At 37.8% G+C, this 14,963-nt stretch overlaps 1 protein-coding gene across 3 annotated transcripts; it reads left to right on the top strand.

Annotated features, from left to right (window-relative positions):
* The first annotated feature begins 81 nt into the window (after window positions 1-81).
* On the top strand, window positions 82-14,187 carry LOC127871854 (uncharacterized). Of its 3 annotated transcripts, XM_052415110.1 has the most exons (8): window positions 1,281-3,358; window positions 5,628-5,957; window positions 6,298-6,468; window positions 6,937-7,076; window positions 7,740-7,838; window positions 10,213-10,436; window positions 10,885-10,959; window positions 13,086-14,187. In XM_052415110.1, the coding sequence occupies exons 3-8, from the start codon at window positions 6,329-6,331 to the stop codon at window positions 13,221-13,223; spliced, it is 816 nt and encodes a 271-aa protein (XP_052271070.1). In that variant the 5' UTR covers window positions 1,281-3,358; window positions 5,628-5,957; window positions 6,298-6,328; the 3' UTR covers window positions 13,224-14,187. The 3 variants fall into 3 exon arrangements, with proteins under 3 accessions (XP_052271072.1, XP_052271070.1, XP_052271071.1); XM_052415112.1 differs by lacking the exon at window positions 10,885-10,959 and having other exon boundaries at window positions 82-3,358; XM_052415111.1 differs by lacking the exon at window positions 1,281-3,358 and having other exon boundaries at window positions 3,831-5,957.
* The last annotated feature ends 776 nt before the right edge of the window (window positions 14,188-14,963 follow it).

Here is a 14,963-nt window from a genome sequence, read left to right as displayed (position 1 = left end):
TTTTAAGCCACGAATAAGTGGCAACAACTTTGTGGAGTCCAAATAAACCCCTTCATTTTAGTACATTTCTGATCCCCGGGTACTTTGTAGTATACTATACCTGCAAGATTATCTGTGAATGCATGGGCATCGATGACTATATCTTGAGATCGCGATTGTGACTATTGTGTCAGGCATCGATGACTATATCTTGAGATCGCGATTGTGACTATTGTGTCAGGCTTCGATGACTATATCTTGAGATCGCGATTGTGACTATTGTGTCAGGCATCGATGACTATATCTTGAGATCGCGATTGTGACTATTGTGTCAGCATCATGGGCATCGATGACTATATCTTGAGATCGCGATTGTGACTATTGTGTCAGGCATCGATGACTATATCTTGAGATTGCGATTGTGACTATTGTGTCAGGCATCGATGACTATATCTTGAGATCGCGATTGTGACTATTGTGTCAGGCATCGATGACTATATCTTGAGATCGCGATTGTGACTATTGTGTCAGCATCATGGGCATCGATGACTATATCTTGAGATCGCGATTGTGACTATTGTGTCAGCATCATGGGCATCGATGACTATATCTTGAGATCGCGATTGTGACTATTGTGTCAGCATCATTCAGTGTGTGAACACGATGACTATATCTTGAGATCGCGATTGTGACTATTGTGTCAGCATCATTCAGTGTGTGAACACGATGACTATATCTTGAGATCGCGATTGTGACTATTGTGTCAGCATCATTCAGTGTGTGAACACGATGACTATATCTTGAGATCGCGATTGTGACTATTGTGTCAGCATCATTCAGTGTGTGAACACGATGACTATATCTTGAGATCGCGATTGTGACTACTGTGTCAGCATCATTCAGTGTGTGAACACGATGACTATATCTTGAGATCGCGATTGTGACTATTGTGTCAGCATCATTCAGTGTGATAACACGATGACTATATCTTGAGATCGCGATTGTGACTATTGTGTCAGCATCATTCAGTGTGTGAACATTCTACAGGGTAAATTTTTGCACAATCTTCATGGTACAAAATGAATTATGGTCTTAACATTTTTTTCAATAATTATCCGACCGAGTTTGTAACTGGGTCTAATGCGGTCAAAAACAAGTCAAATTGTAGAAACAAACACGTGAAAAGTCCCATTTATTTCCCAATCTGCATTAAACTGGGGCACTAGTTAACTACCATTTCTATATAATTTGCTGATTTTCAGCATCGTTCACTGACTAGGAACTCTTATTATGCACTTTTAAGTGTAATTGTACTGTTAGTGATTTTAATTAGATGAATGAGTGAAAAATACCAGTAAATGAAAAACGGATCATTTCAATTGATCTCGAGTGAAATTTTAATGTTTAATTATTCACTATCTTTGGACTAGTTTAAAAAAAGGAAATATCCACATTGTCACTGCAACATTCAAACTATTTAACAATTAAGAAAAAATTAACAATAAGAAACAATGAAAATAATATCAAGCAACAAAAAGCGAAATCCTAAGCAATGATTTCCTTCAACAGCGTTGCGCGATATGTTTATGATCATATGAAGTCGAATAAGGGTAATGTCGCTAGGCAGCAGCTCTCTTAGGATGACAGGCTCAACTGGTTCTCATCTGAAACTCGACTATCACTTCTACAACCGGGACATTGGCTAAACAAAGTGATGGGTGGCATGTTTTTTACGACCAGCCACAAGTTCTTGTTGAGAGAAAGATTGACTCAAGCCCACTGGAAGGAAATCATGATAACAAAACATCAGAATACCAAACCGGTCTGGGCCCGGCATAACAATGACTGCGCACTACGATGTCAGTCTCACGGCTGGATGCGACAAGATCCCTATTACCTACGTAAGAGAATAGAACGTTAGAATATTACTTGCCTGCAAAAAGGTCAACGAACTGACGCATGAGCTGAAACCCTGCCGTCGGAACACCGTCGGACTAGCCGAGGTCAGGTGGCTAGGCTACGGAGGAACATCAACAGACAAACGGCACAAGATATGGTTTTGTGGGCAGGATTCTATACATCTCCACCGAGTAACTTGGAGCGTTAGGAAACAGGTAGGTAACAGGTCATCAGTTGCAACCCAGTCTCTAGCAGGCCTATGTTCATCACCGAGACCTCAAAACATCACCATACTTAAGGTCTACGCACCATCTTCATACTATGACGATGAGGATATCGAACAGTTCTACAATTAGAGTGCATCATAGTCAATGTTCAGAATACAGACATCATCATTGTCAAAAGCGACTGAAACGCTAAGGTCGGACATGACGCCTTCCAAGACTGGTCGGGTACAGAAGGTAGATTTGGCTTAGGCGAGATAAACGACAGAGGGCTGAGACTTCTTTAGTTGGCCGGAAGCCACCAACTTACCTTGGTCAGCGCTCTGCATCTATACAAACCGTCCATAATAGCGACTTGTCATGGTCCAAACGGACAAGAACACAACCAGATCGACTTCATACTGGCGCCGCAACAGGTTAAGTCCAGCATCAACAAGGCGAACATAAGAACGTTTTCTCTCAGAGACATTGGCAGTGACTATGACTTAGTGCTCACCTGCGTCAAGTTGAAGTTAAAGAACAAGCGCATCACCAAGAAACTCGTATAAGATTTGAGTTGGAGAAACGAAAAGATCCAGCAATAACAGATACATTTCAAAAAGAGATATACGGCAAGTTTGCAGCCTTGAACATCATGCACAAGTACATCTACGCTATCAACAACGACATCATGAAGGTTTTGCCGTCATCAGCCAGTGAAGTTCTTGGGAGTAAAGGAAGAACAAGCCATTGTGAATTTCTGTGACAAAGAAGAGTTTCGGCATTAGCAGTACACCAGCCTGGACTCCTGGACAGAATATCAGAAAGCAAACAGGTGGTGTAGGAAGAAGATGAATGAGGTACACAGAACAGAATAGGAGCAATCTATCAACATTCAAAAAATATAAGCACAGGCATCAGTCAAAATGCATACAGCACCCTCAAGATTCACGCAAATACCAGTCAATCCAAGGCCAGTGTATAGCAAACGCGGACGGGAACCTCCGGACCGAGAGTGCCGCAGTTCTGAATAGGTGGACTAAAAACTGAAGCAACCTCGATAATTACCCGTACCCGCTTGAACCAGACTACAGTTTCCTTCAGAACGATCCCTGACCAAAAGCAGACGACGAAAGTCTGTCGATACTTAAGGCAGAAGTGTGTGTCTGTGGGGGGGGGGGGGCAGTACCCAGTCGAAAGGTAGGAGGAAAATCATCTGGAATTGACAACGTCCCTTCTGAGCTGATTTAGCACGGAAGAGGAGATGCAACACAAACGTAAGCTCTTTCACATCGACTTTAATACAAAGTTCGACCGCATGTGTCATTTTTGCCTATGACAGGTTCTGATAAAAAACATAAATTTATTTAATTTAAGTGAAATAATTTAATCAAAATTATATGCAATAATACTTCCATAAGTTTTCTGCCTATATTCGAATAACACAAATATTAGTTCATCTCAAGAAATTAGATTGTTTATTATTCGAAAAATTATTACAAATATTTTTTAGATGGCTTTTATTTTATAGTTTTTAATTGTAAATCGAACATAAACCCATTTTTCCGATACCTTATACACAGAAAGACCGGTTTTTCTTTTAGTAATTGTTAGATTTCTGGTACATTGGCAGAATACAATTAATTTAATAATTTTATACATTGCCACCGGAGTTAAATTCTTTCCTTTTTGCACTCCAAACCGTTTTTTACCGCAAAAAAAACGAGCGAAAGCAATAAATGAAGTATTCTTTGACTATATAATATAACGTTCAAACGCAATGAATGGCTTGTTATGAACAAGCACTCATGCCAAAATATTGCGACTACTTCCACTTTTCTAATTATACCCCCATAACCATTGGTAATGGGGGCTATATAGGAGCCACTTTGTCGGTCGGTCGGTCTGTCCCGAAATTTCATCCGATCTTCACCAAACTTGGTCACAAGTTGTATCTAGGTGATGTATATGTAAAGTTTAAATATGGGTCATGTCGTGTCAAAAACTAGGTCACAGGGTCACTTAGTGTGTTTTAAACCGAAAGTTTGTCCGGACCATAACTATGTCATTTATCGTTAGATTTTAAAATAACTTGGTACATTTGTTCACCATCATGGGACGGTGTGTCGTGTGAAAAAAGTACGTCAACATCTCAAAGGTCAATGTCACACTTGGAGTTCAAAGGTCAAATGCATGTCCGGGCCATAACTTTATCATTTATTGTGATATTTAAAAATCATTTGGCAAATGTGTTCACCATCATTGGACGGTGTGTCGCGCGAAAGAATTTTGTCGATATCTCCAAGGTCAAGGTCACACTTTGAGTTCAAAGAAATGTCAAATGCATGTCCGGGCCATAACTTAATCATTTATTGTGAGATTTTAAAATCATTTAAAAAATGTTTTCACCATCATTGGACGGTATGTCACGCGAAAGAATTACGCCGATATCTCCAAGGTCAAGGTCACACTTTGAGTTCAAAGATCACAAATTGCCATAAATGAGCTTGTCCGGGCAATAACTATGTCATTCATTGTGAGATTTTAAAATCATTTGGCACATTTGCTCACCATCATTGGACAGTGTGTCGCGCGAAATAATTACGTTGATATCTCCAAGGTCACACTTGAAGTTCAAAGGTCAAAAATGGCCATAAATGAGCATGTCCGGGCTATAACTATGTTGTTCATTGTGAGATTTTAAAATCACTTGGCACATTTGTTCAGCATCATTGGTCGGTGTGTCGCGCGAAAGAATTACGCCGATATCTCCAAGGACAAGGTCAAACTTTGAGTTCAAAGGTAAAAAATGGCTAAAATGAGCTTGTCCGGGCCATAACTATGTCGTTCATTGTGAGATTTTAAAATCATTTGGCACATTTGTTCACCATTATTGGATGGTGTGTCGCGCGAAATGATTATGTCGATATCTCCAAGGTCAAGGTCACACTGTGAGTTCAAAGGTCAAAAATGGCCGTAAATGATCTTGTCCGGGCCATAACTATGTCATTCATTGTGAGATTTTAAAATTACTCGGTACATTTGTTCACAATCATTGGACAATGTGTCATGCGAAAGAATAACGTCGATATCTTCAAGGTCAAGGTCGCACTTGGAATTCAAAAGTGAAAAATGGCCATAAATGAGCTTGTCCGGGCCATAACTATGTCATTCATTGTGAGATTTTAAAATGACTCTGTACATTAACTTTGTTCACAGTCATTGGACAGCGTGTCATGCGTAAGAATTCAAGAGTTCAAAGGTCAAAATGGCCATAAATAATAATGGCATAATAATTCTTAAAAATCACCATTTAGATTCTCTTGTTTTGTGAAGACAGCTTGCAAAATAGTCTGTGTCAATGCGGCATGTGGGGGTATACGTCACGTCTGTGACAAAGATCTAGTTGCATTAGTAAATGTATGAAGTAATGTTATCACGATATGCGTTTCCTACATTGAATAATAAATGAAACGAATGGGTAGCAATTAACCTAAGCAAGTGATTTTAATTAAACCTAAATTTAAGGATTTTATTTCTATATAGGTACTCCGGTTGCCGTCTATTAGCGTTATTCACTTCGCCTGACGCACGCACATCTTGGAAAGCCAATATACCAGTCAATGATATGATAACAATATGCATGACAAACATATTTTCACGGAGCAAAGCCCATTTGACGTATTTCCAATATCCAGTTGTCACAGTCGCATCGCAGTCTCGCGGCAGCGGTCGATTATCGGGGATCGTCATAGAAACATCGGGTTCCAAAAGGTGCTATTGACGTACATTGCATCGGCCATTTTGGATACATTAACTACAGGAAAATATCGACTGGAACAAACACACGTATTTGGATTTGAAAATCTCTTTTATGTACGTATAAAATGAAAATATAGTTGTTTGTTATCAGCTTATGCCGTAATTACACACCTTTTTCGTTTGGGGATTCTTGCTACGTTCTGTTATTGTCATAAATGAACTGTAAAATCGACATACCCATCAGACTATGAAATTTTAATCACGAAACAGCAGGACGCATATATACGCATTACTCGCACATTCAGGTTGTGTAAATCAATTATATTAAATGTCTATTTTAATTTTTCTCGTATAATATTCACGGGAATACGTTATGGTTATAATTGCGTATTATGTATTCTTTCAAGAAGATCGAATGAACATTTTTCCAAAGGATTGCTTTCATTTGACATAGAAAGTCGCCATCTGAAGAACACACCAACGGCATGCAGTTTGTAGAGCTAATCGGGCTGGTATTCCTGGTTGCTCGGATACGGGCCTCCTCATACGGGGACTTCCTGGCCGACCTGCAGTACCTGTACAACATGAAGTCTCTACACGGATACTACCCGGACGACACATACAGGTAGCTTGTGGCGGTCTTAATCTTGCGTTGCCTCGTATATGTCACTAGCGCTCTATTGGTTGTTGTCGGCTCTGATACTACATACATGTACTTGTAGTGCAAATGGTACTTTCAAGTATACGTCAATATACCCGGGTACGTGATATAAGCTTAAAGGCAGCCGACCAAAGGAGTATCACCAGCGTTTCATCGCCCGTAATAATCAAAATGTTTCTTGTACAGGTAAATAGCACGTGGTCGCGATGCTACTTTCTTAGCAAGACTTAGTTGAAGAAATAACTAGCGCTGTGTCGCAGCTTTTCATAGAATAATAAATATTGCAATATGAGTATTACAATACGCGTAGCTGTATATTTAAATGTAATTGATATGATTTTGTTTTACTCGGTTTGTCATACATTGTTCTTGTACTGTTTAAAGTGTTGATTTTATAATGAATTCCTTGCATGGTTGGTTCGTATTCTACAGTGATAAGCTCAGCACGGACTACTACCCAGACCCGATGGCCATGGGGGCCCCTAAAGAAGCACGCGACTATGGCGAGGCGGCCCTTAGGGACCAGGAGTACATGAGCCAGCTCCCTATTTCCGGTTACCAGTTCATCTCTGGTGAGTCTTAATGGTCACGTCTATTTTTATTGCAGAATAATTACTTAATTATTATATAGTTTTTAAAAATTGGAAATGTGTGCTGCTGGGAAACTTTTACATTTTGGGAAAATGTAGGAATTCTTTTAAAACTTGAGAAGTTAGATATGTACGCCCTCCTTAATTGGATTGGGTTCATGTGCATTATGAAAAGGGTAAATGAAGGACTATTGTTCGTGCATCACAGTATTTCAAGATGAAGGGAAAGCAAAATTATGAAATTTTGCAAAATAATATCGCAGCAAAATCATTTGAATGTACTTTGTCTTTGATATCAATAGAAATAAAACTCATAAACATTGGAACCTGTTATCACTAAACGCTCAACAAATCAGCTGCGGATAGGCAGTCATTAAAAACTCTGCAATATTCTTCCTAACTTAATTATTTTTGTACGCAAATTAGAAATATTTTACTTCCACACTTGAAAATATATTTCATAAATATAATCCACCAGCAATCATTTTGTTCGTAGAAAACAGTGCGAGTTTGAACTTTTACTAATCTAGTAAACGGTTTGCGCTTCGTTATTTCTTTTGACAGTAATCGCCGTTTTATTACCAAAATGTAAAATTGTAAAATCATGGACAACAGTATCTTACTGTGGACATCCCGCTTTTGCAGGCGGCACTGGCAGGCAAGAAGACGAAGCGGAAGTGAAGACGGACAAAGTGCTGCCGTCTTACTGCACTCCGCCTAACCCTTGTCCCCAGGGTTACACAGGTGAGGACATTCGTAAAATGGCTGTATAACTTTGACATTTACAGTTGTTGATTGTTTTTTCAAACGCTCGAAACCGAAAACCTCCCTTGCTGTAACCACTTTAATAGTAACTAAAACTTTACCAGATGCAGCATAATTATCTTGTTGTTCAGCAATCTTTTAATAAATATCAGCATTTATATTTTCCTCAATAAATGTCGTTTTCTAAATGTTTCCGATAAAAAACACACGCGGTTTGTTATGACGACATGAATTTAACACGAGCCATTCTCAGAACCAGCCAAATCTGTGAGCTGGCAATCAATTTTTTATCACTTAAGTTTTATATTTATGATTGTCAATACCACGTCAACCTTGTACTTTAAGAAGGTGGTAAGGTGTTTACTTACATCCAGATGATTGAATGAATCCGAAAAGTCTCGTAATCAGATATGTCGGCCATAGACATTTGAAATAGTTGCTACAAACGTCATTATATATCTACTATATGCCCTTTATACTGCACAATAAGCGTGTGATCTGCAAATGAAGTGATATCCAAAGGAAAAGAAAAGAAAACTCTTTTTATGCTCCCCGAAATATTTTCGGTGGAGCATATAGTTGCCAGTTTGAAGTTCCTTACTTCCTTCCTTCCGTCACACTTTTGTTACAGTTTCTCATAGCACCTTCAATACTTTACAGATCTCTTTCATATTTGGCATGTAGGTACCTTGCATGGACCTCTACCTTTTGATGAGGTTTGAGGTCACTAGGGTCAAGGTCAAAGTCACCGAGGCTAATAATAGATTTTTCCGTCACACTTTTGTTACAGTTTCTCATAGCACCTTCCATTCTTTACCGATCTCTTTCATATTTGGCAATGCTGCAGCTAGGATTTGAAAAGGGCAGGGGGATTTTTTGTCAAAAGGGCACTTTGGATGCGCAGTATTTTGTCAAAAGGGCACTTTCGAGCGCGCGGGCGTTTCTAGAATGCTTCCTCATGCATGTTAATTTATATGTTATTAATAATTGTAAGAATAAATTATTCCCATCGTCATTAAACAATTCAAATTTAATGACTACAATGAGGAATAAATTAATTACAATGTATTTTAATAAGAGATTTATTAATCATCATAATATGTAAAAAAAAAAAAACAACTTTTTTTTTGTAAGGGCAGGGGGGGCCCTAGGAAGGTCAGGGCGGAGGTTCGGGAGGGCAGGGCGGGGCGCCCTTCGATTTAGGCCTAGCTGGAGCACTGTTTGGCATGTAGGTACCTTGCATGGACCTCTAACTTTTGATCAGGATTGAGGTCACTGGGGTCACGGTCAAGGTCACCGACGCTAATATAGATTTTTATTCCCCCCGGATCGATAGATCGGGGGTTTATTGTTTTTGTACCGTCTTTCTTTCTTTCTTTCTTTCTTTCTTTCTTTCTTTCTGTCTGTCATTCTGTGCAAAAACTTTTGAAATATTGAACATTGCATGGCATGCATGTGTATCTCATGGAGCTGCACATTTTGAGTGGTGAAAGGTCAAGGTCAAGCTCATCTTTCAAGGTCAAAGGGCATAACAATTCTGTCCCAAAACTACTTACAGTAAAGTTTTGCAATAACTTTTTAAATATTCAACATAGCAACTTCATATTTGGCATGCATGTGTATCTCATGGAGCTGCACATTTTGAGTGGTAAAAGGTCAAGGTCATCCTTCAAGGTAAAAGGTCAAAAAAATGAAAAAGCGGCGCATTAGGGGGCATTGTGTTTCTGACAAACACATCTCTTGTTTAGGTGGTTATTAACGCATATATTGTCAAAGCGCATCATCGGGGAGCATCCGTCAGTTAAACTGATATTCTTGTGTTAAGCTTAAATTGATTGAATATATAGAGAATATTATGTGAGTTTTGGATATAGATCAAGTTTATCATGCGAGGCTTAGAACATGGTTCGTGCCGAGCATGATAAACTTAATCTTTATCCAAAACTCACACAATATTCTATTTATCCTATTATTTTGTGGTCGTTTATCGTTCAAAAAGAGTAAAAATACTTTAAAATTCAAAGAAACAACGCTGGTTTTCCAAGTTGACTCCGAAGTGTTTGTTTACTTCAACGTCATCATTTGCTATGACGTCACATTGAAACATATAGTGTTCTTAAGATAGAGATCGGAAAACCATGGTCTAAAAATAGCGATAGTATAAAGCTCATGTTTATACGATCGTTGTTATACTATCGATTTTCATCTGGTAATTGGATAAAAGTATGAATACAAATAACACATGTACCGGTTCATCAAATTAAGATAACATTTTCGAGTACACTTAGATATAGTTTAACCTGATTACCTTAAGGTTTTTGGTGAAAGGCGTGTTTAAAACTATTCCCCACAGGACCGGATACGTGCGTTAAGGAGTTTGAGAACACGCCCGAGAACAACCGGCGCCTCTTGGAGCAACAGGACTGCCCGTGCGACGCCGAGCACATGATCACATGCCCACCCGGCAAGAAAACCATCGATCCAAAATCCGGCTTCGTCAGCGACGGCCTGGGAGATGACGACGACGATGACGTAGACGCTCTTGGCTCGCTGTCATCTTTTGATAATATTGACCTGGTGAGTTTTACGCATATAAATGGATTTGAATTGTAGACTTAAATTTACTGAATGCTTTTTTGTTTTGTGTTAAGGTGCAAAAAATAATATATTATAGCTTTTTAAAAACACTCAAAGTTTTTTTCATCCTTGTGCATTAGCGGTTTTTAAATTTGAAGTTGTATATAAAATCTCGAGATCAATGATCAAAGCCTGCCTCTCGGCATATATATATAAGAGAATAAAAGCCAGCTTAACTGAGAAAAAAACAAGCTTACAACTGTGAATTTAAAAAGTTAATTGACTTGTTTATGTAGTAGCAGCTTTGTAAACCTTTGGGTGCAAATGCAGATCTGCCACGCAGGTAACATGCATTTTTTCTGAATTTGCAAATACATACTTACCTCGGCGGACATATTTTGTTTCCATTAAATGGTCACCGAATTGTTCATATGCAATTCCCTTGCAGTCAATGGACCCATATTATAGTGCAGGCAAGAAGCGTCAAAAGTTCGTAGTTAAGAAATCGCACGTGGTAAAACGGGTGAGTGGAGTAGCCAGTTTCCGTGCATGGCTTCACGCTTCTTCTTCACATTTTCTCAGGCGTACATAGAGCAGTCGAAACTTCGGGGAAAAAAACATTGACAACCACGCATACTCTCGATAAAAATTGTTATGTTCGAACAAGTGTGTATTCATTCCTTATAAAAAGCCATTTTTCCACTATGGCATTGCCAAACAGTAGAGTTAACGTTGAATTTAGTCGCGTTCTGAGTAAACTGGGCATAATGCATGTGAGTAAAATGTCATACCAGATTAGCCTGTGCACAGGCTAATCAGGGACGACACTTTCCGCCTAAATTGAATTTTTGCTAAGAAGAGACTTCATTTTAACGAAAAATGTCATAAAAGTGGAAAGTGTCATCCCTTATTAGCCTGTGCGGACTGCATAGTTTTTCTTTACTGCAGACCTCGTAACGCGTAAAAATGGATATAGGATTGTTTTAACGTCTATGTAACTATCGAGTGATTAAATTTAAATTTGTTATATAAAATATATACAGCAATAATATCCTGTTATAAGCCGACTTCAACAATGAAACTTATTAAAAATGTAATGACATGAAACTTTTGTCTCTTAAATCTGGTTTTGGCGAACATCTTACAGCCGCTTCAGTACCTTTGGACACAAACTTATGGATCATTCGGAAAGTTGTAACACAAATCCAACTGCTCGGTGTTTGGCATACTTTCAGCATTATGCTTGTAAATGTGTGGCACGCAGTTACCTTTCTTAGCACTGTGAACCCACGTTCCTTGATTTATTCCGCTTTTCCAGTGTTTCCTCGTTTTTATGAAATTTATTGCCTTACAGCTTAGTGTTGTTGTTTTGTTTTTTTTTGCTCCCGACGTGAACTTTGGGTTATCTCATTGTCGCATCGTCCGTCTAACAATCTTCTTGCACGGAACAGAACTTCCTTTGAATTTAATGTCTAGAACTTCATATAATGATATAGAACGGAGATAATATATGCAGAATACAATGTACATAACTCTTACTTCAATACTACACATACGGTATTTACACAGTGATTGCCATTTGATTACTTATCTAGTGAAGAGCAATAATCCATTAGTATTGAAGAATGTCTAAGCATACGTCATGTTGACAGAAATCTATTTTCTACTGAAAAACTTTCTTTGTGGACTTTGGTCACTAACAGAACGCTTGTTTATTTTTTCTTGTAGTATTTCTTTACGTTTAGTGCCTTCATGCTAAAATAAGTCGTTCATTTATTAGCTCGTTTGTAGATATGTATTTCGCATCAACCTTTATAGAAGCATAATGCCAATTATCATGTACCGTATTTTATCACATGCTATACCCTGTTTCCCATGTAATACAACCATTACATATTTTTTATATCACACATGTGTAATACAACATTTTTAAGCGTTTTCATTGGCTTAGTTTTCGTTTATTGACCAATCGCATTTTGTTATTTTGCTGCAATGCGTCAAATGACGTCACGAAATGTAAACAACATTCGGGATTTATCATTATGTTTGCGTAAATATTTATTTAATTTGCTCATTTAAAAGCATGTGATAAAAAAGATCTGACACTCGTTGTCATATCATACCATAATTTTATTAAACTCGTACAGGAAATTCGTTAGTGAGCTCGCCAAAGGCTCGCTTACTAACAAAATTCCTGAACTCGTTTAATAAAATATGGTATGATATGACAACTCGAGCCAGATCCTATATATAAATTTTAAATTTGTATTCATTTTGAACAATTTCAGTGCATGAGCTTTATGTTCTCGTTTATTCGCTCACTGATATACGCATGCGCTCATTTGAGCATAGACTTGCCGGTGATTCGCTAGTTAGTGATACTCATTAAGCTTAAACAATATAGAGCTACTGGTTATTTGAAGAACAGAGAGAAAACTCGCGTTCAACCCTTTATAACATATCTAGTGTAAATCCATGTAACTGTATAAGAAGCGCTCGCATTTATGTTTGACGATAAAGTTGGCAATTCGGTACGATATGTCAGTTTTTAATAGTAAATGCGTTTACTGTCTTAGTACAGAAACTCTTCATCCGGAGATTGAAAGTTTTTAAGGAATTTATGACCGGTATACCTCAATTTGTTTTCAGGACACACCGGCAACACCGGACGATTTTTCGGACATGTTCCCGCTGATGACGGAGAAAATGGGAGACCTTGGACTGAATCCATACAGACAAATGTACGGAAAGAGTCCCAAAAGCGTCGTGAAAAAAGCTAGCCCGTGATTGTTCATACCTTACCGCTTTTAAGTTTAAATGCATTTAAGCACTTAAATCGAATAATGCAGATTCGCTTAATTGGTCAAATTGTTTTCTAAGTCACTAGATTTTGTTGGCATGTGTCGTTAGTTCTGTAAGGCATTGTTACATTATTACATGTATATCTGTTGTTGACTATGTTAAGTCAGTTTTACCGTGTGTCTACTGCATTTACGATATACGCAAAACTTACGGATTTCGAGCCAGTATGAAATTGACATTTTGCATGACGTTGTGTAGTGTTTGTGGTTCAAATTAAGTTACTAGTTTTTTCAGCTTTCTACCATGATCATGAACTTATAATCCCGGACCTAGGTCTTAGAAATCTGTTTACCGCGCAAACATACTTCTTGACAATTATTTTTCATGAACATGCTCAAAAAAGAATTCAATATACTTTCTTTTTTTAATGCAAGAAGGCAATAATCTCATTCTGAACTTGTTTCGTTGTGAAATTTAAGAGTATGTATTTAACAAATGTTCTGATACTGTAAAATGTAAGTTGCTGTAAAATCATCTGAAATGTCAACAATTCAATAATGTTTGGTGATTTATTTTTTACAATCTATTTTAATATATATTTTATTTTTACTTAAAACAAGTTTTAACTTTTTTTTTTTACTATCACTGTTTCCTCTCAGCATATCTTAAGTTTTATAACAGGCAAGAGACGTTAATTGGGCTTTATGTATGCAATTTTCGGTAATGTGTTTCTTGTTATTGTGAAAATCATACTAATACAACTGTGAGAGTTATTTTCATGCACAGATTACACACTTTGATTATGACACCAATAACGTTAACTATAAGCCTTTTTAATATGTGCAGTTTAATCCTGTATGATTAAATCATATAAAGCATTTGTTTTATTTATATAAGTATGCATATATTATTAAACATATATTCGTTTAAATAAAACGTTGTTTGGTTATTTTTTGTGTGTGTCTTATCTTTGAAGAGCGGCAAATATTTTTATATATTTTATATCTACAATAATACTTTTTAAATGACAGATAGAAATTATAATGAACAAGTCACTCGTTTAAGTGTTTATTTTTGTTTGAGTATTATAAAAACGTGAAAATTAACTTAGTGCTTTGGCAACAAATCTGAAAGCCACGGCTTATCCGACACGTCAACCAGCGTCGTTCCTAGTTGTACGACCATAATCATGCGTTTATTCCTCTGTATATAATGTACCCAATTTCGATCTTTCCAATCTCATTGACAATTCCTTTCACGACTGATTTCGACATCCTGATGTTGGAATTTTGTAATTTGTTTAGGCCCTACCGCGTCAAGGGCAACGCTTAACAATGCCAAATCGGGGTGCACTCTAGCTCCCCCAAGCACATACTCTTGACAGACCAAGCCAAACATGGGACAACTTTAATCAACCAAAATCAGCTATTGTTCGTGTGTTTGTGTAATGAGGTCCCTCAGTGCCCGAGGCTACATTATGTGTGGATCCGAATAGTGCCCCGGTACTCCTTCCTAATTAATTTACTAAACTCATGAACGTTGCGACGAATTTGGACTTTTAGCTGCTATTTCAAGCTATTTCGTTATTACTGAAATATTATTATCACTCGCCAAAGGCGGAGGGATATTGTTTTGGCGTTGTCCGTCCGTCCGTCATTCCGTCCGTCCGTCCGTCCGTAGCCAAATCTTGGATGTGCTTGGCGGATTTAATTGAAATTTGGTATG

The sequence above is a fragment of the Dreissena polymorpha genome, chromosome 3 (assembly GCF_020536995.1).
Source record: "Dreissena polymorpha isolate Duluth1 chromosome 3, UMN_Dpol_1.0, whole genome shotgun sequence".
Classification (NCBI taxonomy): domain Eukaryota; kingdom Metazoa; phylum Mollusca; class Bivalvia; order Myida; family Dreissenidae; genus Dreissena; species Dreissena polymorpha.
This window is presented reverse-complemented; position numbering and strand designations above follow the sequence as displayed.

Coding starts and splice junctions, on each gene's coding strand:
- LOC127871854 (XM_052415110.1), top strand. CDS start 6,329: ATGCAGTTTGTAGAGCTAATCGGGCTGGTATTCCTGGTTGCTCGGATA. Junction 6,469..6,936: donor TACCCGGACGACACATACAG/GTAGCTTGTGGC, acceptor CGTATTCTACAG/TGATAAGCTCAGCACGGACT. Junction 10,437..10,884: donor CTTTTGATAATATTGACCTG/GTGAGTTTTACG, acceptor ATTCCCTTGCAG/TCAATGGACCCATATTATAG.